The sequence below is a fragment of the Melanostigma gelatinosum genome (genome assembly GCF_949748355.1).
Source record: "Melanostigma gelatinosum genome assembly, chromosome: 6".
In the NCBI taxonomy this organism is placed as follows: domain Eukaryota; kingdom Metazoa; phylum Chordata; class Actinopteri; order Perciformes; family Zoarcidae; genus Melanostigma; species Melanostigma gelatinosum.
The window spans coordinates 623683-650439 of NC_136639.1; the positions used below are offsets into that span (position 1 = coordinate 623683).

Consider the following 26757-nt stretch of genomic DNA (forward strand, 5'->3'; position numbering starts at 1 on the left):
AATACTGTTGATGTATCAATAATACTGTTAATGTATCAATAATACTGTTGATGTATCAATAATACTGTTAATGTATCAATAATGCTGTTAATGTATCAATAATACTGTTGATGTATCAATAATGCTGTTGATGTATCAATAATACTGTTGATGTATCAATAATACTGTTGATGTATCAATACTGCTGTTAATGTATCAATAATGCTGTTAATGTATCAATAATACTGTTAATGTATCAATAATACTGTTGATGTATCAATACTACTGTTGATGTATCAATAATACTGTTGATGTATCAATAATACTGTTGATGTATCAATACTGCTGTTAATGTATCAATAATACTGTTGATGTATCAATAATACTGTTGATGTATCAATAATACTGTTAATGTATCAATAATACTGTTGATGTATCAATAATGCTGTTGATGTATCAATAATACTGTTGATGTATCAATAATACTGTTGATGTATCAATACTACTGTTGATGTATCAATAATACTGTTGATGTATCAATACTGCTGTTAATGTATCAATAATGCTGTTGATGTATCAATAATACTGTTGATGTATCAATAATACTGTTGATGTATCAATACTGCTGTTGATGTATCAATACTGCTGTTAATGTATCAATAATGCTGTTAATGTATCAATAATACTGTTGATGTATCAATAATACTGTTGATGTATCAATAATGCTGTTAATGTATCAATAATACTGTTAATGTATCAATAATACTGTTGATGTATCAATAATGCTGTTGATGTATCAATAATGCTGTTAATGTATCAATAATGCTGTTAATGTATCAATAATGCTGTTAATGTATCAATAATGCTGTTGATGTATCAATAATGCTGTTGATGTATCAATAATACTGTTGATGTATCAATAATGCTGTTAATGTATCAATAATACTGTTAATGTATCAATAATGCTGTTGATGTATCAATAATACTGTTGATGTATCAATAATGCTGTTGATGTATCAATAATGCTGTTGATGTATCAATAATGCTGTTAATGTATCAATAATACTGTTGATGTATCAATAATGCTGTTGATGTATCAATAATGCTGTTGATGTATCAATAATACTGTTGATGTATCAATAATGCTGTTGATGTATCAATAATACTGTTGATGTATCAATAATACTGTTGATGTATCAATAATACTGTTAATGTATCAATAATGCTGTTGATGTATCAATAATGCTGTTGATGTATCAATAATGCTGTTAATGTATCAGTGATACTGTTAATGTATCAGTGATAATGTTAATATATGATATCAATAATACTGTTTTGATTTCTACATGTATCTCATATTTATTTATTTTAATATCAGCTTTAGTCCTCTACGGAATAATTATTAATATATATTATTAAAATCATATTATAACCCTTTCAAAATAAACCGTGAAACTACTGCGCATGTCCACAAAATCAGCTGTGACGGAGGTGGGGCTTCCGTGACGTCCCCGGAAGAGATTCACACGTGTGCTGGTTTGTTCTCTGAGAGTTTCACGGTGAGTTAATTCAGGTTTTATTTGTCTGTTTCTCTTCGTTTCACAAACTGGAGCAGCTGCCGTTAGCACGAGGCTAGCATTAGCTGCTACACACACACACGTGTTACTGTGGTTAAAGTCGGAGCTAACGATGCTAAACAGGCTAGCTGTAACAGACGCTGGTCCCTCTGCGCGTCACGCCGGACTCCATCCAGAGATGTGTCACTTCACCGCTTCCTCTGCTGTGAGGCAGTGAAACACGGAGCATGACATCTCATATTGACCCTGAACACATCACGAGGGCCGGTCTGTAGTTCGGCTCACGTTAAAGGAATCAAACATTTGTGTCTGTGATGCATTTCCGTTATTCTCGTTGAGCTCCACTGAAACACCGAGTGAGAAATGCTTCTTAACGCTCGCGCCACTGATTCAAACTGCAGCAGTGAGTCACAGTTTAGAAGCTTCTCACGTTGTTGATGTCAAATCCGACGTTATATAAAATTGTCACGTGTTTTATGGCTTTTGGATCTTCTGTGTTTAGTTTGTCTTCTTTCATTTTGAGAACATGTTGATGGTTTCTGTATCAGCTAATCTATGACACTCATCAATCTATCAATCAATAACTTCGATAAGGTCATCAGGATCACTGTGTCTGCTGTGACCAGGTGATGACGTCATCAGGAGAGGACCAGCTGTGTCTGAACATCTGCAGCAGTGTCTCGTCCTCCTCCTCTTCCTCCAGGAGGAAGCCTCTGACCGCTCAGCAGAGATGGGCCAGAGTGAGTTATCAACAATCTGATCCTCTGTGTTATCAATAATCTGATCCTCTGTGTTATCAATAATCTGATCCTCTGTGTTATCAATAATCTGATCCTCTGTGTTATCAATAATCTGATCCTCTGTGTTATCAATAATCTGATCCTCTGTGTTATCAATAATCTGATCCTCTGTGTTATCAATAATCTCATTGATACATTAACAGTATTATTGATACATTAACAGTATTATTGATACATTAACAGTATTATTGATCATCGGCGTTATCAATAATCTGATCAGTAATATCAATACTTTCTGTTGGTCCTCCAGAAGAAACAGAATGCAGAGAAGAGGAGGATCGACTCCTCTGAAGAGGAGAAGAAGAAGAGGATGAGGCTGGATGACACAGCAGAAGAAGAAGAGGTGGAGGAGCCAGACACTCAGGTAAACACACCTGTCGCACCAATCAGATGCTTCCAGTGTGAGTCAGCTGATCAGAGACCAGCTATAGTAAACAAATAAACAAACACCCTTCAATTACTTTAGAGAAGAAGAAATATGAACTTCCTGTCTGCTGTAAATGTGAAGAAGAAGAAATGTGTTGTCTCAGATGTTTTGACACCAGTTTATCCTCCATTTATTCAGGATGATGATTTTGTTGTCATGGTGATGATGTTTACAGATGGACCAGATGACACCACAGAAGAAGAAGAAGAAGAAGAAGGAGGCAGTGACGGAAACAAGGAGCATCAAGACTTCCTCACTGTTCAAACACAATCCAGAAATCCCAGAGATCCTCAGGTACACAGCTGCTCTCTGATTGGTCCACAGCCTGATGACATCATCCATCCTGTTGGTGATTGATTATTGATCGTCCTGTTGATTGTTGATCGTCCTGTTGATTGTTGATCGTCCTGTTGATTGATGATCGTCCTGTTGATTGTTGATCGTCCTGTTGATTGTTGATCGTCCTGTTGATTGTTGATCGTCCTGTTGATTGTTGATCGTCCTGTTGATTGATGATCGTCCTGTTGATTGATGATCGTCCTGTTGATTGTTGATCGTCCTGTTGATTGTTGATTGATGATCGTCCTGTTGATTGTTGATTGATGATCGTCCTGTTGATTGTTGATTGATGATCGTCCTGTTGATTGTTGATCGTCCTGTTGATTGATGATCGTCCTGTTGATTGTTGATTGATGATTGTCCTGTTGATTGTTGATCGTCCTGTTGATTGTTGATTGATGATCGTCCTGTTGATTGTTGATTGATGATCGTCCTGTTGATTGTTGATTGTTGATCGTCCTGTTGATTGTTGATCGTCCTGTTGATTGTTGATCGTCCTGTTGATTGTTGATCGTCCTGTTGATTGTTGATCGTCTTGTTGATTGTTGATCGTCTTGTTGATTGTTGATCGTCCTGTTGATTGTTGATCGTCCTGTTGATTGTTGATCGTCCTGTTGATTGTTGATTGATGATCGTCCTGTTGATTGTTGATCGTCCTGTTGATTGTTGATCGTCCTGTTGATTGTTGATCGTCCTGTTGATTGTTGATTGTTGATCGTCCTGTTGATTGTTGATCGTCCTGTTGATTGTTGATTGTTGATCGTCTTGTTGATTGTTGATCGTCCTGTTGATCGTCCTGTTGATTGATTATTGGCCCATCCTGTTGATTATTGATTAGTCACTAATTATCTTTAGCCTCCTTTCATCTTTTAGACCAGTTGTCTCCCAGTTAAAGGAGAAGATTTTCACCAGTGACTCATTTTCCGATCTGGATCTTCATCCACACCTGGTAACACACACAGACACTCAGTGACCCATAAAACATTGATAAATCATCACTGATATGGTCACATAATAAATAAGATAATAAATACACTTCTGTCATGTTTATTTACCATGATTGTTGTTGTTATTTAACCTCATCAGCAGTGTATTAATGTATTAAAATAAATTCATTGTAGTTGAGTGTGCTGTGATTGGCTTGTTTTTGTCCACCAGGTGGCGACACTGAACAAAGTCCTGAATGTTTCCACGGTGACCAGGTCAGTACACACAAACACACACACGCTACCAAAGTTAAACATTAAAGTTCATCGTAGTGTCTTTAACGTGTGTGTGTGTGTGTGTGTGTGTTCAGTGTTCAGAAACAGACTATTCCAGTTCTTCTGGCGGGCCGAGACGCTGTGGTTCGTTCTCAGACGGGTTCAGGTGAGACACTAGTACTGTGGTACTACTAGTACTGTTCTTTGGTAGTTGTACTGTGGGACTACTAGTACTGTTCTTTGGTAGTAGTAGTTCTAGTACTGTGGTAGTAGTAGTTATAGTACTGTAGTAGTACTTTAACAAGGAGCTGCAGGTCTCAGTCTTTAGTGTGTCCTCAGGTAAGACCCTGTCCTACGCCATCCCCGTGGTCCAGAGTCTGCAGGCGGTCCAGCAGAAGGTCTGCAGGTCTGATGGTCCCTTGGCCGTCGTCATCGTCCCCACCAGAGAGGTCTGACACACACCTGGTCTCTTAAAGGGCCAGTGTCCTCTAACATGACATCACTGTTCATCAACCGTTCCATTATTGATTCACGTCACTTTTGATTCACTTCGCTATTATTGATTCACTTCGCTATTATTGATTCACTTCGCAATTATTGATTCACTTCACTATTATTGATTCACTTCACTATTATTGATTCACTTCACTATTATTGATTCACTTCACTATTATTGATTCACTTCGCAATTATTGATTCACTTCGCAATTATTGATTCACTTCGCTGTTATTGATTCACTTCGCTGTTATTGATTCACTTCGCTATTATTGATTCACGTCGCTATTATTGATTCACTTCGCTGTTATTGATTCACTTCGCTATTGTTGATTCACTTCGCTATTGTTGATTCACTTCGCTGTTATTGATTCACTTCGCTGTTGTTGATTCACTTCGCTATTGTTGATTCACTTCGCTGTTATTGATTCACTTCGCTGTTATTGATTCACTTCGCTGTTATTGATTCACTTCGCTATTATTGATTCACTTCGCTGTTATTGATTCACTTCGCTATTGTTGATTCACTTCGCTATTGTTGATTCACTTCGCTGTTATTGATTCACTTCGCTGTTGTTGATTCACTTCGCTATTGTTGATTCACTTCGCTGTTATTGATTCACTTCGCTGTTATTGATTCACTTCGCTGTTATTGATTCACTTCGCTGTTATTGATTCACTTCGCTGTTATTGATTCACTTCGCTGTTATTGATTCACTTCGCTATTATTGATTCACTTCGCTGTTATTGATTCACTTCGCTATTGTTGATTCACTTCGCTGTTATTGATTCACTTCGCTGTTGTTGATTCACTTCGCTGTTATTGATTCACTTCGCTGTTATTGATTCACTTCGCTGTTATTGATTCACTTCGCTGTTATTGATTCACTTCGCTGTTATTGATTCACTTCGCTGTTATTGATTCACTTCGCTGTTATTGATTCACTTCGCTGTTATTGATTCACTTCGCTGTTATTGATTCACTTCGCTGTTATTGATTCACTTCGCTATTGTTGATTCACTTCGCTGTTATTGATTCACAGGACAGATACAGGAGAACATTCCTTCCCACTGCAATAAGACTTAAAATAAATCACCTTATTTTATTTATTTATTGGTTTATTTGAACGGGACAGAGCACATTAACAAAAACATTTCTGCAAATGTGCCAGAGTTAGCCAAAAGGCTATTTTTCATCTGTAGTCCCAAGAGGCAGATGTTACACAATAAACCTAAAAACAATGTAAGATTAAAGTTAAAAGGTTAAACAATATTGACACTTAATGCGTGGACAAACGTGGATCTAAATCTCTTCCTGTCTGTCTCTCTTCCTGTCTGTCTCTCTTCCTGTCTGTCTCTCTTCCTGTCTGTCTCTCTTTCTGTCTGTCTCTCTTTCTGTCTATCTCTCTTTCTGTCTGTCTCTCTTTCTGTCTGTCTCTCTTCCTGTCTGTCTCTCTTCCTGTCTGTCTCTCGTCCTGTCTGTCTCTCTTCCTGTCCGTCTCTCTTCCTGTCTGTCTCTCTTTCTGTCTGTCTCTCTTTCTGTCTGTCTCTCTTCCTGTCTGTCTCTCTTCCTGTCTGTCTCTCTTCCTGTCTGTCTCTCTTCCTGTCTGTCTCTCTTCCTGTCTGTCTCTCTTCCTGTCTGTCTCTCTTTCTGTCTGTCTCTCTTTCTGTCTGTCTCTCTTCCTGTCCGTCTCTCTTCCTGTCCGTCTCTCTTCCTGTCCGTCTCTCTTCCTGTCCGTCTCTCTTTCTGTCCGTCTCTCTTCCTGTCCGTCTCTCTTCCTGTCCGTCTCTCTTCCTGTCCGTCTCTCTTCCTGTCCGTCTCTCTTCCTGTCCGTCTCTCTTCCTGTCCGTCTCTCTTCCTGTCCGTCTCTCTTTCTGTCCGTCTCTCTTTCTGTCCGTCTCTCTTTCTCTCCGTCTCTCTTTCTGTCTGTCTCTCTTTCTGTCTGTCTCTCTTTCTGTCTGTCTCTCTTTCTGTCTGTCTCTCTTTCTGTCTGTCTCTCTTCCTGTCTGTCTCTCTTCCTGTCTGTCTCTCTTCCTGTCTGTCTCTCTTCCTGTCTGTCTCTCTTCCTGTCTGTCTCTCTTCCTGTCTGTCTCTCTTTCTGTCCGTCTCTCTTTCTGTCCGTCTCTCTTTCTGTCCGTCTCTCTTTCTGTCTGTCTCTCTTTCTGTCTGTCTCTCTTTCTGTCTGTCTCTCTTTCTGTCTGTCTCTCTTTCTGTCCGTCTCTCTTCCTGTCCGTCTCTCTTTCTGTCCGTCTCTCTTTCTGTCTGTCTCTCTTTCTGTCTGTCTCTCTTTCTGTCTGTCTCTCTTTCTGTCTGTCTCTCTTTCTGTCTGTCTCTCTTTCTGTCTGTCTCTCTTCCTGTCTGTCTCTCTTCCTGTCTGTCTCTCTTTCTGTCCGTCTCTCTTTCTGTCTGTCTCTCTTTCTGTCTGTCTCTCTTCCTGTCCGTCTCTCTTCCTGTCCGTCTCTCTTTCTGTCTGTCTCTCTTTCTGTCTGTCTCTCTTCCTGTCCGTCTCTCTTCCTGTCCGTCTCTCTTCCTGTCCGTCTCTCTTCCTGTCTGTCTCTCTTCCTGTCCGTCTCTCTTTCTGTCCGTCTCTCTTTCTGTCTGTCTCTCTTCCTGTCTGTCTCTCTTCCTGTCTGTCTCTCTTCCTGTCCGTCTCTCTTCCTGTCCGTCTCTCTTCCTGTCTGTCTCTCTTCCTGTCCGTCTCTCTTTCTGTCCGTCTCTCTTCCTGTCGGTCTCTCTTCCTGTCGGTCTCTCGGTCCCTCAGCTGGCCCAGCAGACGTTCCAGATCTTCCAGAAGCTCCTGAAGGTAACACAAAGCATCATATGAGTCAGATATTGGGATGTTGTAGTTCCTATGTCGGCTCTTCTTCTCTCCTGTAAACTATGAAATGTTTTATGTAATATTTGTTGTTTCCTTCTGATGTTTAAAGACACCGTGAATCCTGTTAGTTCAGTTCTGACCCACGTGGATCAAAGATTTGTGACTGTATTCGATCACTCGTCTGCAAAGGGGTTTTATTTTGAAAGTTAACCCACTTCCTGCTCTTCAATAATAGTCCCACTGCATCAGACGTCCCCTCTGACCTCTGTTTGTTCCTCTGTAGCCGTTCACCTGGATCGTCCCCGGAGTCCTGATGGGAGGAGAGAAGAGGAAGTCAGAGAAGGCCAGGTGACCTCTTCCTCCTCTAGTCTGTATCCTCTAGTCCAGGGGTCCCCAACCTTTTTTGCGTCACGGACCGGTTTCATGTTATAAAATATTTCCACGGACCGGTGTTACGTCCCTACTGGTTTCTGGACCTACTGGTTTTCCTTCTGTGCGCGTGTTGTGTTCGCTTAACAGCTGCAGCGGTTTTCTGCCTCTGTCGCCTGTTTCGTCACACTTTCACAAACATATTGCTGGAGATCTAAAAGACACATCTCATATCAATTGCAGGGATTATGATTGTATGAGTGAGCACTGCATCACAGCCACGTATGAAGAAATACATGGAAGAAAATACATTTATGGAAAGATCGCAACAACCTGGATTCGAACTCTGTCCAGCAAAACTCCCACTTGTACTTGGTAATTTAACATTTAACACCGGCAGCAGAGTTGTTGTCCCAAACATACTTTTAAGGCCGCCGTCATTTTCAAGCTCCAGCAGCTGATCTCCCTCTGGCACGGATAAGCTCGATTCACCTGGTTTGTTCACAAATGGGTCGCGGATCCATTCCTTCGCAGTTCGTGGGTCTTTTGTGGTTGGGAAGTAACGCTCGTGACAAGCGTGTTGACATGTGTCAAGAGAGACAGGCGCATGTAATTGGGAGAGAATCCGGTCATTTTTCAAAATAAAATATCTTTCCGACTCTGATAATCAATGAAATGAAAAAAAGTTATTTATTCTTTCTGTGCGGCCCGGTACCAAATGACCCGCGGCCCGGTACCGGTCCGCGGCCCGGGGGTTGGGGACCACTGCTCTAGTCTTCTTCCTCCTCTAGTCTGTATCCTCTAGTCTTCTTCCTCCTCTAGTCTGTATCCTCTAGTCTTCTTCCTCCTCTAGTCTTCTTCCTCCTCTAGTCTGTAGCCTCTAGTCTTCTTCCTCCTCTAGTCTGTATCCTCTAGTCTTCTTGCTCCTCTAGTCTGTATCCTCTAGTCTTCTTGCTCCTCTACTCTGTATCCTCTAGTCTTCTTGCTCCTCTAGACTGTATCCTCTAGTCTTCTTCCTCTTCTAATCTGTATCCTCTAGTCTTCTTCCTCCTCTAGTCTGTATCCTCTAGTCTTCTTCCTCCTCTACTCTGTATCCTCTAGTCTTCTTCCTCCTCTAGACTGTATCCTCTAGTCTTCTTCCTCCTCTACTCTGTATCCTCTAGTCTTCTTCCTCCTCTACTCTGTATCCTCTAGTCTTCTTGCTCCTCTAGACTGTATCCTCTAGTCTTCTTCCTCTTCTAATCTGTATCCTCTAGTCTTCTTGCTCCTCTAGTCTGTATCCTCTAGTCTTCTTCCTCCTCTACTCTGTATCCTCTAGTCTTCTTGCTCCTCTAGACTGTATCCTCTAGTCTTCTTCCTCTTCTAATCTGTATCCTCTAGTCTTCTTGCTCCTCTAGTCTGTATCCTCTAGTCTTCTTGCTCCTCTAGACTGTATCCTCTAGTCTTCTTCCTCCTCTAGTCTGTATCCTCTAGTCTTCTTGCTCCTCTAGTCTGTATCCTCTAGTCTTCTTGCTCGTCTACTCTGTATCCTCTAGTCTTCTTGCTCCTCTAGACTGTATCCTCTAGTCTTCTTGCTCCTCTAGACTGTATCCTCTAGTCTTCTTCCTCTTCTAATCTGTATCCTCTAGTCTTCTTGCTCCTCTAGTCTGTATCCTCTAGTCTTCTTGCTCCTCTAGACTGTATCCTCTAGTCTTCTTCCTCCTCTAGTCTGTATCCTCTAGTCTTCTTGCTCCTCTAGTCTGTATCCTCTAGTCTTCTTGCTCCTCTACTCTGTATCCTCTAGTCTTCTTGCTCCTCTAGACTGTATCCTCTAGTCTTCTTCCTCTTCTAATCTGTATCCTCTAGTCTTCTTGCTCCTCTAGTCTGTATCCTCTAGTCTTCTTGCTCCTCTAGACTGTATCCTCTAGTCTTCTTCCTCTTCTAATCTGTATCCTCTAGTCTTCTTGCTCCTCTAGTCTGTATCCTCTAGTCTTCTTCCTCCTCTAGTCTGTATCCTCTAGTCTTCTTCCTCCTCTAGTCTGTATCCTCTAGTCTTTATCCTCTAGTCTTTAATTTAACTGGATCGATTATAAATAATGCATAGAAATACATAAATAAATGTTCTTCTCATGTCAAGTAAAATAACAGCTGGATTAAAAAATAAATTTCGTAACAAAATTCATTTTAGAAAAATTATTTTCACTGAATTGCCCTGCAGCTTTAAATTCAGTTCATTCAGGATGACGTGAAAAGGCCACAACATCATATTTTTCTCATCTTCTAAAAAGAGAATTTAGTGTTGGAAGAATTCACCTCTATGACTCTGGTCTCTCTGGCCAATTTTCTCTTCTGGAAATCATCCTATGATTTGACTTTCCCTTTATTAGTCCTGCTCTGCTCTCTATATCCTCGTCTCTCCCCGTGTGTCACGGTGTGTGTACATTTCACTCAAGTCAGGAAACTCGTCAGAATACTCATATTTGATTGGATGAGCTGCATCACGTGATGTGATTCACAACGCATTGGTCAGTGTTTTTCCTGCACCGCTGAACAAGTGCCGTTTTTTTTTTCAGTCAAAGGCCCGCGACCCACTGAAAGCGGGTCCGCGACCCACCAGTTGAGAATCACTGTTCTAGAGACCTTGAGAAGGTTCAAGGTGTCCAGGAGGAGGTTGTGATTGACCTAAATAAGGGTTTCAGGAATCATTTATAAAGTTGTCTATAAGCAGAAGAAGTTCTATGAATTCTTGTTGAAGCTTTAGAGGTCCTTGAGAAGTTAAAGGAGTCCTGGAAGAGGTTTTAAACCAAACACAAATTAAATAGTGCTGAAATTCCAGAAACTTTCCTGAGGAACTTCAGCCAGAATAAACCTCAGGGAGTCATTATGAAGTAAAGGGTTCGTCCTCTGGAGAGCAGGACATGTTCAGGGACTTGTTACTGCAGCTCAAACTGACTGACGACTGTCTTCAGGCTTCGTAAAGGAATCAACATCCTGGTTTCAACTCCTGGACGTCTGGTGGATCACATCAAAAACACCCTGAGCATCGCCTTCAGCGGCGTCCGCTGGCTCATCCTGGACGAGGCTGACCGGTAACTTTCTACCTTCTTTAATGTTTACAGTCTGTAACAAGTGGAGGTCAACCTGTTGGTTTATGGACGGCAATGTTATAACAAACTTGATGAAGTAAACACACGGTGAAAGGGTTAAAGTTGAAAGAAGAAAACACGGACATCGTTCTGGTAGAGACCTGTCAATCAGCGTGTAGCCCCGCCCTAAAGCATCCCCTGCTTTATGGTCTGTGTGACTCTAAATGGACCATAATGTACTAAATGAACATCATGCTGTATTGAAGAAGACTTGAAACTAGAGATTGAGACATAAACTCATGTTTACAATGTTTACTGAGGTAATAAATCAAGAGAGAAGTAGAGTCACTTTCTCACAGACTTCTATACAACCAGAGGAGTCGCCCCCTGGTGGACACTAGAGAGAATGTAGCTTTAGCACATGCAGCACTGGAGGTTGATGACTGGTTCTTAGTCGAGAAACAAACAGTTAGTTTCAGTTTAAATGTCGTCTGAATCTTTATTTGAAGACATTCAGGTGATTTTCATGATTTGAGATTAAACTGAAGAGGACCAAGAATCGAGCCTTGAGGAACTCCACGTCAGTTCTTTCAGATATTGAGTGACAGATTTTTGTGTGTTCAGGACATTGGACTTGGGTTTTGAGAAGGATCTGACCGTCATATTAAACAGTCTGAACTCAACTGGACCGAGCAGACAGAACGTCCTGCTGTCTGCTACGTTAACTCACGGTAAATATATACCTTCTGTCTTTAGTTTTTAATCTTTGATTCCTTTTATTTTAATTTAATTCGACTCTTTTCTCTTTCGGGTAACTTTACTTTTAAGGGTTTACAAACTGTGACAAAGTCGAAACAACTGAAAAATAACTTACATATTTGCTTAAATTTAGAAAAAGTTTCAGATTTATTCTGTGATCAGTTTGTCTGCAGTGACCTCCTGAATGTACGGATAAATATCACTGATACCGAAGGAAACTGAACAGGAAGTCTAAGTCAAGTTCGCAGCATCTTTTTATATAATTTCTAGTTTATTCTGAATGGGCATAGGAGACAAAATAGATGACAATGGGTTTTATCCGTCGCCATCTTGGTTTTTGGCCTTCGCCATCTTGGTTTTATGCGGAAGCCAGCCTGGTTTTTGGACGTAACCATCTTGTTTTTTATAATAGATAATAATAATGTCAAAATAAGAGTCATGTATTTGGGTTCACATGTGAGGAGTCGTGAGTTTTAACGTCCCGCTGTGTTTCAGGTGTAACTCGGTTAGCAGACATTTGTCTTAATGACCCGGTCGACATTCAGGTGTCTTGCCCCGCCTCCTCTGACCTCACCACCAGCCCCGCCTCCTCTGGCCCCAGTGCAGCCAGCCAGTCGGAGAGCTTTGCTCTGCCCGAGGCTCTGAAGCAGTACGTGGTGGTGGTTCCCAGTAAGATCAGACTGGTCTGTCTGGCTGCTTTCATACTGGACAAATGCAAGGTAGACGATATGAATACATAATATAGTAATGAATATATGGTGTGTTACATAACTTTACAGACACTTTTAGCCAAAGCGTGTGTTCAACATGGTATATATGATCTATCATAGTAATGAATATATGATGTATCACTGTATACAACTAATGCACTATAGATTTAAAACCCTTCACATTCCCACTACATCTCCGGTCCAGACACCTGGCTCAGGTGGTTTTCAGTTGCAGCGACCTGATTGGTTGTCAGTTAATGGTCACCATGGTGACAGACTGTTGTTGTTGTCGTTCAGTTTTCCCAGAACAACAAACTCATCGTCTTCACCTCGAGCTGCGAGGCCGTCGAGTTCCTCCACGGCCTCTTCACCTCCGTCCTCTCCGGACCCTCCTCCAATCAGGGGCCTCGGCTCAGCTTCCTGCGTCTCCACGGCAACATGAAGCAGGAGGTAAAGACGTCCGTCCAACATTTCTTCTTCTCTCGGCTTTTTATCTGAGCTGAAGTCAAAAGTGTGCGTTTGTTTTCCCCACCAGGAGCGCTCAGACGTCTTCCAGCAGTTTTCAGTGTCTCAGAGTGGAGTTTTGCTGTGTACGGTCAGTGTTTCTGTTCATCGCAGTGGTTACACGTCACTCTACATGCTACGTTACATGTTATATCTATGGTCACATGTCACTCTACATGCTACGTTACATGTTATATCTATGGTCACATGTCACTCTACATGCTACGTTACATGTTATATCCATGTTCACACGTCACTCTACATGCTACGTTACATGTTATATCTATGGTCACATGTCACTCTACATGCTACGTTACATGTTATATCTATGTTCACACGTCGCTCTCCTGCTACGTTACATCTATGTTCACACATCACTCTCATGCTACGTTACATGTTATATCCATGTTCACACGTCGCTCTCCTGCTACGTTACATCTATGTTCACACGTCACTCTCATGCTACGTTACATGTTATATCCATGTTCACACGTCACTCTCATGCTACGTTACATGTTATATCCATGTTCACACGTCGCTCTCCTGCTACGTTACATGTTATATCCATGTTCACACGTCACTCTCCTGCTACGTTACATGTTATATCCATGTTCACACGTCGCTCTCATGCTACGTTACATGTTATATCTATGGTCACATGTCACTCTACATGCTACGTTACATGTTATATCCATGTTCACACGTCACTCTCATGCTACGTTACATGTTATATCCATGTTCACACGTCACTCTCATGCTACGTTACATGTTATATCCATGTTCACACGTCGCTCTCCTGCTACGTTACATGTTATATCCATGTTCACACATCACTCTCATGCTACGTTACATGTAATATCCATGTTCACACGTCACTCTCCTGCTACGTTACATGTTATATCTATGTTCACACGTCACTCTCCTGCTACGTTACATGTTATATCCATGTTCACACGTCGCTCTCCTGCTACGTTACATGTTATATCCATGTTCACACGTCGCTCTCCTGCTACGTTACATGTTATATCCATGTTCACACGTCACTCTCATGCTACGTTACATGTTATATCCATGTTCACACGTCGCTCTCCTGCTACATTACATGTTATATCCATGTTCACACGTCACTCTCATGCTACGTTACATGTTATATCCATGTTCACACGTCGCTCTCCTGCTACGTTACATGTTATATCCATGTTCACACATCACTCTCCTGCTACGTTACATGTTATATCCATGTTCACACGTCGCTCTCCTGCTACGTTACATGTTATATCCATGTTCACATGTCACTCTACATGCTACGTTACATGTTATATCTATGGTCACATGTCACTCTACATGCTACGTTACATGTTATATCTATGGTCACATGTCACTCTACATGCTACGTTACATGTTATATCCATGTTCACACGTCACTCTACATGCTACGTTGCATGTTATATCTATGGTCACATGTCACTCTACATGCTACGTTACATGTTATATCTATGTTCACACGTCGCTCTCCTGCTACGTTACATCTATGTTCACATGTCACTCTCATGCTACGTTACATGTTATAGCCATGTTCACACGTCACTCTCATGCTGCGTTACATGTTATATCCATGTTCACACGTCGCTCTCCTGCTACGTTACATCTATGTTCACACGTCACTCTCATGCTACGTTACATGTTATATCCATGTTCACACGTCACTCTCATGCTACGTTACATGTTATATCTATGTTCACACGTCACTCTCCTGCTACGTTACATGTTATATCCATGTTCACACGGCGCTCTCCTGCTACGTTACATGTAATATCCATGTTCACACGTCACTCTCCTGCTACGTTACATGTTATATCCATGTTCACACGTCGCTCTCCTGCTACGTTACATGTTATATCCATGTTCACACGTCACTCTTATGCTACGTTACATGTTATATCCATGTTCACACGTCACTCTCCTGCTACGCTACATGTTATATCCATGTTCACACGTCACTCTCATGCTACGTTACATGTTATATCCATGTTCACACGTCGCTCTCCTGCTACGTTACATGTTATATCCATGTTCACACGTCACTCTCATGCTACGTTACATGTTATATCTATGGTCACATGTCACTCTACATGCTACGTTACATGTTATATCTATGGTCACATGTCACTCTACATGCTACGTTACATGTTATATCCATGTTCACACGTCACTCTACATGCTACGTTACATGTTATATCTATGGTCACATGTCACTCTACATGCTACGTTACATGTTATATCTATGTTCACACGTCGCTCTCCTGCTACGTTACATCTATGTTCACACGTCACTCTCATGCTACGTTACATGTTATATCCATGTTCACACGTCGCTCTCCTGCTACGTTACATTTATGTTCACACGTCACTCTCATGCTACGTTACATGTTATATCCATGTTCACACGTCACTCTCATGCTACGTTACATGTTATATCCATGTTCACACGTCGCTCTCCTGCTACGTTACATCTATGTTCACACGTCACTCTCATGCTACGTTACATGTAATATCCATGTTCACACGTCACTCTCCTGCTACGTTACATGTTATATCCATGTTCACACGTCACTCTCATGCTACGTTACATGTTATATCTATGTTCACACGTCACTCTCCTGCTACGTTACATGTTATATCCATGTTCACACGGCGCTCTCCTGCTACGTTACATGTAATATCCATGTTCACACGTCACTCTCCTGCTACGTTACATGTTATATCCATGTTCACACGTCGCTCTCCTGCTACGTTACATGTTATATCCATGTTCACACGTCGCTCTCCTGCTACGTTACATGTTATATCCATGTTCACACGTCGCTCTCCTGCTACGTTACATCTATGTTCACACGTCACTCTCATGCTACGTTACATGTTATATCCATGTTCACACGTAATTCTCATGCTACGTTACATGTTATATCCATGTTCACACGTCGCTCTCCTGCTACGTTACATGTTATATCCATGTTCACACGTCACTCTCCTGCTACGTTACATGTTATATCTATGTTCACAAGTCACACTCATGCTACGTTACATGTTATATCCATGTTCACACGTCGCTCTCCTGCTACGTTACATGTTATATCCATGTTCACACGTCACTCTCATGCTACGTTACATGTTATATCCATGTTCACACGTCGCTCTCCTGCTACGTTACATGTTATATCCATGTTCACACGTCACTCTCCTGCTACGTTACATGTTATATCCATGTTCACACGTCACTCTCATGCTACGTTACATGTTATATCCATGTTCACACGTCACTCTCCTGCTACGTTACATGTTATATCCATGTTCACACGTCACTCTCCTGCTACGTTACATGTTATATCCATGTTCACACGTCACTCTCATGCTACGTTACATGTTATATCCATGTTCACACGTCACTCTCCTGCTACGTTACATGTTATATCCATGTTCACACGTCACTCTCCTGCTACGTTACATGTTATATCCATGTTCACACGTCACTCTCATGCTACGTTACATGTTATATCCATGTTCACACGTCACTCTCATGCTACGTTACATGTTATATCCATGTTCACACGTCACTCTCATGCTACGTTACATGTTATATCCATGTTCACACGTCACTCTCCTGCTACGTTACATGTTATATCCATGTTCACACGTCACTCTCCTGCTACGTTACATGTTATATCCATGTTCACACGTCACTCTCCTGCTACGTTACATGTTATATCCATGTTCACACGTCACTCTCCTGCTACGTTACATGTTATATCCATGTTCACACGTCACTCTCATGCTACGTTACATGTTATATCCATGTTCACACGTCGCTCTCCTGCTACGTTACATGTTATATCCATGTTCACACGTCACTCTCATGCTACGTTACATGTTATATCCATGTTCACACATCACTCTCATGCTACGTTACATGTTATATCCATGTTCACACGTCGCTCTCATGCTACGTTACATGTTATATCCATGTTCACACGTCGCTCTCCTGCTACGTTACATGTTATATCCATGTTCACACGTCACTCTCCTGCTACGTTACATGTTATATCCATGTTCACACGTCAGTCTCATGCTACGTTACATGTTATATCCATGTTCACACGTCACTCTCCTGCTACGTTACATGTTATATCCATGTTCACACGTCACTCTCCTGCTACGTTACATGTTATATCCATGTTCACATGTCACTCTCATGCTACGTTACATGTTATATCCATGTTCACACGTCACTCTCATGCTACGTTACATGTTATATCCATGTTCACACGTCACTCTCCTGCTACGTTACATGTTATATCCATGTTCACATGTCGCTCTCCTGCTACGTTACATGTTATATCCATGTTCACACGTCACTCTCATGCTACGTTACATGTTATATCAATGTTCACACGTCACTCTCATGCTACGTTACATGTTATATCCATGTTCACACGTCGCTCTCCTGCTACGTTACATGTTATATCCATGTTCACACGTCGCTCTCCTGCTACGTTACATGTTATATCCATGTTCACACGTCGCTCTCCTGCTACGTTACATGTTATATCCATGTTCACACGTCCCTCTCCTGCTACGTTACATGTTATATCCATGTTCACACGTCGCTCTCATGCTACGTTACATGTTATATCCATGTTCACACGTCGCTCTCCTGCTACGTTACATGTTATATCCATGTTCACGTCACTCTCCTGCTACTTTACATGTTATATCCATGTTCACACGTCCCTCTCCTGCTACGTTACATGTTATATCCATGTTCACACGTCACTCTCCTGCTACGTTACATGTTATATCCATGTTCACACGTCACTCTCATGCTACGTTACATGTTATATCCATGTTCACACGTCACTCTCCTGCTACGTTACATGTTATATCCATGTTCACACGTCACTCTCCTGCTACGTTACATGTTATATCCATGTTCACACGTCCCTCTCCTGCTACGTTACATGTTATATCCATGTTCACACGTCACTCTCATGCTACGTTACATGTTATATCCATGTTCACACGTCGCTCTCATGCTACGTTACATGTTATATCCATGTTCACACGTCGCTCTCCTGCTACGTTACATGTTATATCCATGTTCACACGTCACTCTCCTGCTACGTTACATGTTATATCCATGTTCACACGTCGCTCTCCTGCTACGTTACATGTTATATCCATGTTCACACGTCCCTCTCCTGCTACGTTACATGTTATATCCATGTTCACACGTCGCTCTCCTGCTACGTTACATGTTATATCCATGTTCACACGTCACTCTCATGCTACGTTACATGTTATATCCATGTTCACACGTCACTCTCCTGCTACGTTACATGTTATATCTATGTTCACACGTCGCTCTCCTGCTACGTTACATGTAATATCCATGTTCACACGTCACTCTCCTGCTACGTTACATGTAATATCCATGTTCACATGTCACTCTCCTGCTACGTTACATGTTATATCCATGTTCACACGTCCCTCTCCTGCTACGTTACATGTTATATCTATGTTTACACGTCGCTCTCCTGCTACGTTCTATATGTTATCAAGATAAATGGTGTGTGTTTCAGGACGTAGCAGCCAGAGGTCTGGACCTTCAACAGGTCACCTGGATCATTCAGGTATCGATTGGAAGTCAGTGTTTTTAGAGGCCTAAAGATGTGAATGTGTCCGTCTTGTTTTTTATCCGTCTCCATCTCGTGTGTTCGCAGTACACTCCTCCGACGACTGCAGCAGAGTACGTTCATCGAGTCGGTCGGACGGCTCGTATTGGAGGAAGAGGAAGCAGCCTCCTCTTCCTCACTCCTGCTGAGACCGCTTTCGTCACCGAGCTGGCCAATCACAACATCAGGTCTGTTGTAGTACTTTCTCAGTACCATAGAGATTACTACTGATTCTGTTGGTCCGACTCCTGGTTTTGACCGTGTGGGCGGGTCATGTTGTGTTTCAGCCTATCGGACCTGAAGTTGCAGGACATCCTGTCCAGTCTGATGATAGATGACACCTACAAGGGGCGGGGCAAATACCACAGCAAGGTAAGACTCCTTTGTCCACTCAGACTGAGCTCCAGCGACCTCTTAGAACCGAGCTTTAGAGAGCTGAAGGGGTCTGGGAGGTCTCTATGGTGGTTCCGCGTAACTTCAGCTGTCTGCCTGTCTCTGTACCCGTCTGTCTGTCAGACTTCATCTAAAGCTCTGGAGCAGGAGACCAGAGAGAGGGCGACTGTTCTCCAGACGGAGTTTGAGAACTTTGTTCACTCAGACGTTCAGTCGGTGCAGAACGCCAAGAGAGGTATGTGACCCTCAGTGTCAGTTATTCAGGGTTATGACTCACTTCCTGTGTTGACACGTGTCTCTGTGATGTCATCAGCGCTGCAGTCCTTCCTGCGAGCATACACCGCCTACCCCTCCCGCCTCAAACACATCTTCCACATCCGCTCCCTCCACCTGGGACACACGGCCAAGAGCTTCGGCCTCAGAGACGCTCCGCAGGGCCTCAGAGCCGCCTCGGGCCCTGGGGCCAGGACCCACAACAAGAATCAGAACCACAACAAGGACGCCGGCAGCCAGACTGCAGCAGCAAAGAGGTGAGAGACTGATGTGGTCACACCGTGTCCAGACAAGCCTGCTGTGAGGAGCAGCTGTTAACAACAATAACACACTGCCAGTGGTCAATAGAGACATAATTACAGGTGTGTGTGCATGTGTGTCCCTCCACCAGTATCCCACAATCCTTTGGGTGCTGGTTGTGCAATGATGTCATGACGTTGGTTCGATATATTGTGTGTATTTCTCCTTCAGTACGTTTGTTCTTTGTTATTATTAATCATCACTGTTATTGAGCCGCAGGTCTTAGTGTTGAAGCGTCGGAAATACACAATGGCAAAACTGCCCCGAAGAAATATCATTTTGCCCCCGATATCACATGGAGAGGGGCAAACAATGCCCCCGAACTTTCTAATCTAATAAATAAATGGAGCGCTTCTTCATCAGACCTGAGACTGAGAGACCGTGGTCCACTCAGCAGACTCTCACATGTTAGTGCACCTCTACGCTGACATTCACCGTAAACTCATTCAAACGGTGCAGATCAGAGCGAGCGAAGGACTTTGAAAGTTCGCGGAAACATGAACGTGAGACAACATCCGGTTTCTTCAGACCAACATCCGGTTTTCAGAATAAGATGCCAACAAAGTATGAATTATATTCACATTAAGTATGAAACATGCTGCATCTCGTGAGTTAAAGGGAAAACACACCTACATTGTGCGTAAAGTGTCTTTATTCTTTGATTTGAGGGTTTCTACTGAATAATACCTGACTGACAGTCAATTAAGATATTTTACGAAGTAAAACCTCTGAACTGAATTTGTACCTTCAAATGGCACATTTTTTAAATTTTTAAGGTGCTATAAAAATGTTTTTCTCAAACATTCCACACAATGACTGATGCATAAGTTCAGGACAAAAATGTGTAATATCACAATATTCGAGGTGCTACAAAAATATCTTTCTCAATAATTCCATACAATGACTGATGTATATGTAATCAAGGCATCGTTGACTGAATAATTGTTAATAGTTGTTTAAAACATTTTAAAATAACAATAAATAACCACAAAGAAATAAGAATAAAATTGAATGTGATTTTTGTGAAAAGGAGATTTAACAGCAATTAAGAACAGTGTAAGAAATAAAATGCAGAAATGCAGGAAATTGATTCATATATGAATTGAATGTGGTTCAATTAAAGGCAGCAGCAAACAGAAAAGTCTTCAATCGTGATTTAAATGAGCTGAGGGTCTCAGCAGACCTGCAGCTTTCTGGGACTTTGTTCCAGATATGTGGAGCAGAAAAACTGAACGCTGCTTCTCCATGTTTAGTTCTGACTCTGGGAACAGGAAGTAGACCGGTCCCAGACGACCTGAGGGGTCGGGATGGTTCATAAGGTAGCAGCAGATCAGAGATGTATTTTGGCCCTAAACCATGCAGTGCTTTGTAAACCAACAGCAGGATTTTAAAGTCTTTGTTGGACAGGAAGCCAGTGCAAAGACCTCAGAACTGGAGTGATGTGGTCCACCCTCCTGGTCTTAGTGAGGACTCGAGCTGCAGCGTTCTGAATCAGCTGCAGCTTTCTGACGGACTTTTTACAGAGACCTGTAAACACACCGTTACAGTAGTCCAGTCTGCTGAAGATAAATGCGTGGACAAGTTTTTCCAAATCCTGTTGAGACATAAGTCCTCTAATCCTTGATATATTCTTCAGGTGATAGGAGGCTGATTTTGTAATTGTCTTGATGTGGCTGTTCAGGTTGAGGTCTGAATCCATAACTACACCTAGATTTCTGGCTTGGTTTGTGGGTTTTAACATCAGTGACTGAAGCTGAGCGGTGATTTTCAATTGTTCGTCCTTGGTACCGAAAACAATTACTTCTGTTTTATCTTTGTTTAATTGAAGAAAATTCTGTTACATCCAGTTGTTGGTTTGTTCAATGCAGTTACCCAGCCCTTGTATGGGATTATAGTCCCCTGGTGACATAGTTATGTAGATTTGTGTCGTCTGCATAATTATGATAACACACTTTGTTGTTTTCCATAATCTGAGCTAGTGGAAGCATGTAGATATGGAACAGAAGAGGCCCCAGTATTGAACCTTGGGGAACACCACATGTCATTTTAGTCAGCTGTAGTGTTGAGGTTGAAGTGTTACGGTGTTGAAGTATTGTAGTGTTACGGTTACAGTGTTGAAGTATTGTAGTGTTACGGTTACAGTGTTGAAGTATTGTAGTGTTACAGTTGTTGTTGTAGCTTTGACTCTCAGTGACACGAGACTGAAACCAGACTCGTGGATGTTTTCCTCGTCTTCAGGTTTTCCGCCCGTCAGCTTCTACACTCAGAGTTCTCCAGCGGGTTGGAGGGAGCAGACGGCAAGAAGAAGAAGAAGAAGAAGAAGTTTGGTCAGTCAGGAGAGGAAGAAGAGGAGGAGGTGAGCAGAGGAGACGAGCTGCAGACAGCCGCCTGATCCAGCCAATCAGATTCCTTCTTCCCCGTCAGGTGTTCAGAAGACATTGATGTCGTCAGTGAAGTGTTGAGCAAACAAACATGACGCTTTAGTTCCGTCTGAACACATTTCAAGTTTCTGAAACTTTGTCCTTAAGTTAACTCTGGTGCTGCTCTCTGATTGGTCAACAGATTCTTCACTCTTTTTAAACAGTTAATGTGTTTTTATTTACTTTATTGACTTTCAGGAGAAACATTTAGAAACAAACTGTTTTTGGACAAACTGAACTGAAGATGATTCATTGTTTAGTTCTTCAGAAATATGTGATGAAGATGTTTGTACTCTGATGAAGATTTATTGGAAAATAAAATGTTTTCTTTGCTCTCAAAGGCAAAACACTGAAGTTATGTGAACACAGTCTTACTTCATACTGTATATTCAGTAATACTACACTAATATTACAATAATACTACGGTAACTCTATGGCAATACCACAGTAATACTACGGTAATACTGTGGTATTTCTACAGTAAGAACTATATATATATATATATATATATATATATATATTTATGTATTAAAATGTTTAGAAGCTCAGTTGGTTGAAGAGTTTCTGTTAAAGAGAAAAGGATTCTGGTCTCTTAACATCATTAATATTTCATCATTAATTGATCTGTTCATGTGGATCTGATTGAATGAACCTTCTCATCAAATGATTGATCAGACTTCATGATCAATGAACTCCGATGGTTCTGTTTATCTTTTTAAAGTGAACATGTGGAACAATCCGCTGATTGAACTCTAGATGAGTCCAAACACCCAACAGAGTCCCAGTCAGCCTCATGAGACCAGGACTAAGACCGGGACCCGTCAGAGACCAGACCCCTGTCACCGTGAGTCCAGACCAACCAGGACTTTACCAAACCCCATGAAACCAGAACAAGTACCAGATTAGTCCAATCGAAAACCCTTAAAGCCCAAATACACTCCGTAAGAAGACTCTTCAGTTCTTTCACACTTTGTTTAATCAGAAACACTGAAGACACACAACCAACCGTGACTGAGTAACACCAACAATATTTATTGTGTAAATATAAAAAAACTGAACTCGTCGTCTCCGTCTCTCAGATTTGAACTTTGAGTCCAACATTAAGGACAGAACCACGTTGAGTTTATCCTCTGGTCCAGCCTCCATCTCAACAACCTGTGGTCCTTTTTAACGTGATGTGATGTCACACCTGCTCGACCAATCATGAGAGACGTCATTGCCTCCAGTACTTGAAAGTACCTCAACCTGGAGTTGATTTCTGACCAGGGTCCAGGTTTAGTTCCAGGACCATGTCGTCAGGAACATCCTGCAGCTGGAGAAGATCAATAGAAGTCTCTTCCATCACTTTAATTGTCAAAGGTTGTGTAGAAACCAGTGCTACCAGCGTGCCGGTGTCAGTGGGGATGTGGTCCGCTGTGGGTTAGGACTCGAGGAAGCCTCGGTAGAGGTCCGGTGTGGGCGGGGCACGAGGATACAGGAAGTGTGTGGGCAGGAACATCCTGCCGGCTTCAGCCAGCAGCTCCAAACCAACAGCTGACTGACGCTTCCACTTGGTTCTGTGGGAGGAACACGATTCATAACATGTTCATCATCATCTTTATATTCATAATTGAACATAACAGGATCTGAGCGCTGAACATGTAAACCTGATCCCACAAGGGTTTATCTTGTTTTCTTATTTACAAGTTATTCGTTTATTTATTAAAGATCATCGATGAACATTTTATTTATTATTTCCTGTCACACAAGATAAAATTCACCTTTTTACGTAGAAGTTAACATTTAAAAATATGCTTTTATCTTTGCTTTCTATAATTAAACACATTAAATATTTTATGTCTTTGGTCGAAAAATTAAAAGAAATCCTTCAAAACAAAAATTTCTGAATAAAGTCGAGATTGGTCGACCCAAACTGTCCAAATGATGATTCATGTAGACGATCTAGCCAATCACAGCACAGGATTCTTTGTGGGCGTGGAGCAATAACAATGAATGAATTCATAATAAATCAGTGCTGCTCGCTGTGACTGCACTAAAAGCTCCAGATTTGTTTCTGCATTAATTATTGATTACAGCACACACTGCTGACCTGTTCATCACACGATGTTCATCATTAATCTGAGACAACTAAAACAACTTTGTTTTGTTGTGGTAGTAAATTAGCTCTTGTATTGTAAATGTTGACCCTTATATATTTATTAAATATATTATTAGATTAAATATTGTATTAGGTCCTTTATATTATGATCATATTTTATATTATGCAGTTATATATTTTAAATTTACCATCTACTGATGATCAGCTACAAAGACACAAGACGACCACAAAGAGACACAAGACGACCACAAAGAGACACAAGACGACCACAAAGAGACAAGACGACCACAAAGAGACAAGACGACCACAAAGAGACACAAGACGACCACAAAGAGACACAAGACGACCACAAAGAGACACAAGACGACCACAAAGAGACACAAGACGACCACAAAGAGACAAGACGACCACAAAGAGACAAGACGACCACAAAGAGACACAAGACGACCACAGACACAAGACGACCACAGACACAAGACGACCACAAAGAGACACAAGACGACCACAAAGAGACACAAGACGACCACAAAGAGACACAAGACGACCACAAAGAGACACAAGACGACCACAAAGATACACAAGACGACCACAAAGAGACACAAGACGACCACAAAGAGACACAAGACGACCACAAAGAGACAAGACGACCACAAAGAGACAAGACGACCACAAAGAGACAAGACGACCACAAAGAGACAAGACGACCACAAAGAGACACAAGACGACCACAAAGAGACACAAGACGACCACAAAGAGACACAAGACGACCACAAAGAGACACAAGACGACCACAAAGAGACACAAGACGACCACAGACACAAGACGACCACAGACACAAGATGACCACAAAGAGACACAAGACGACCACAAAGAGACACAAGACGACCACACAGAGACAAGACGACCACAAAGAGACAAGACGACCACAAAGAGACACAAGACGACCACAAAGAGAGACAAGACGACCACAAAGAGACAAGACGACCACAAAGAGACACAAGACGACCACAGACACAAGACGACCACAAAGAGACACAAGACGACCACAAAGAGACACAAGACGACCACAGACACAAGACGACCACAAAGAGACACAAGACGACCACAAAGAGACACAAGACGACCACAAAGAGACACAAGACGACCACAGAGAGACAAGACAACCACAGACACAAGACGACCACACAGAGACAGGACGACCACACAGAGACAGGACGACCACACAGAGACAAGACGACCACAAAGAGACACAAGACGACCACAAAGAGACACAAGACGACCACACAGAGACACAAGACGACCACAAAGAGACACAAGACGACCACAAAGAGACACAAGACGACCACACAGAGACAAGACGACCACACAGAGACAAGACGACCACAAAGAGACACAAGACGACCACACAGAGACAAGACAACCACAAAGAGACACAAGACGACCACAAAGAGACACAAGACGACCACAAAGAGACACAAGACGACCACACAGAGACACAAGACGACCACACAGAGACAAGACGACCACAAAGAGACACAAGACAACCACAAAGAGACACAAGACGACCACAAAGAGACACAAGACGACCACACAGAGACACAAGACGACCACACAGAGACAAGACGATCACAAAGAGACACAAGACGACCACAAAGAGACACAAGACGACCACAAAGAGACACAAGACGACCACACAGAGACAAGACGACCACAAAGAGACACAAGACGACCACAAAGAGACACAAGACGACCACAAAGAGACACAAGATGACCACACAGAGACACAGGACGACCACAAAGAGACACAAGACGACCACACAGAGACAAGACGACCACAAAGAGACACAAGACGACCACACACAGACACAAGACGACCACACACAGACACAAGACGACCACACACAGACACAAGACGACCACAAAGAGACACAGGACGACCACACAGAGACACCAGACGACCACACAGAGACACAGGACGACCACAAAGAGACACAAGACGACCACACAGAGACACAGGACGACCACAAAGAGACACAAGATGACCACACAGAGACACAAGACGACCACAGACAGATCAGGTCTCATATGTTTCTTGTATACGTTACTGTTCTGGGACCAGGTCTTGTCTGTTTCCTGTATATGTTACCTCCTGTTCTGGTACCAGGTCTTGACCTGGGTGTCGCTGAGCTGCAGTGAAGCAGCGAGCTCCATGCGGTCCTGGACACTCAGGTACTTCTGTTTCTGGAAGCTTCTCTCGAGCTTCGACAGCTGCTGGTCGCTGAACGCAGTCCGAGCTTTACGAGGTTTCTTCAGACGATCCATCGCCGGGTCTGAGGCCCCGCCCACTGAGTGATTGACAGGTAGACATGACATCACATAAGACCTGTCAGGTGATTGGTCAGTGAGCATTTAGTCCTGGAGTTATTACTGATCTCTGGATCTCTGTAGGTCCTGAATCTGTTTTCTGAAAATGAATCTGAGCTGAAAACATGAAGTGA

The 26757-nt window shown here is 42.2% G+C and overlaps 2 protein-coding genes across 4 annotated transcripts in view; one reads left to right on the forward strand and one right to left on the reverse strand.

Moving 5' to 3' along the window:
* The first annotated feature begins 1492 nt into the window (after positions 1–1492).
* On the forward strand, positions 1493–22509 carry ddx31 (DEAD (Asp-Glu-Ala-Asp) box polypeptide 31). Of its 3 annotated transcripts, none has more exons than XM_079270872.1 (21): positions 1493–1538; positions 2151–2296; positions 2607–2720; positions 2959–3077; positions 3996–4071; positions 4281–4324; positions 4420–4490; positions 4664–4773; positions 7583–7624; positions 7923–7987; positions 10957–11076; positions 11698–11804; positions 12328–12551; positions 12840–12992; positions 13078–13137; positions 18683–18733; positions 18824–18963; positions 19063–19147; positions 19292–19403; positions 19482–19698; positions 21980–22509. In XM_079270872.1, the coding sequence occupies exons 2-21, from the start codon at positions 2186–2188 to the stop codon at positions 22131–22133; spliced, it is 2175 nt and encodes a 724-aa protein (XP_079126998.1). In that variant the 5' UTR covers positions 1493–1538; positions 2151–2185; the 3' UTR covers positions 22134–22509. The 3 variants fall into 3 exon arrangements, with proteins under 3 accessions (XP_079126998.1, XP_079126997.1, XP_079126999.1); XM_079270871.1 differs by having other exon boundaries at positions 1499–1538; positions 2159–2296; XM_079270873.1 differs by having other exon boundaries at positions 1519–1538; positions 2183–2296.
* Positions 22510–23534: 1025 nt separating this feature from the next.
* Positions 23535–26757, reverse strand: part of barhl1a (BarH-like homeobox 1a) — a 4651-nt gene continuing 1428 nt past the window's right edge. Inside the window, exons 2-3 of the mRNA XM_079270702.1 lie at positions 26406–26604; positions 23535–23717 (exon numbers count right to left, since the gene is read on the reverse strand). Of these exons, the coding sequence (XP_079126828.1) occupies positions 23582–23717; positions 26406–26604 (335 nt within the window). The 3' untranslated portion in view covers positions 23535–23581. The remainder of the gene's footprint in view (positions 23718–26405; positions 26605–26757) is intronic.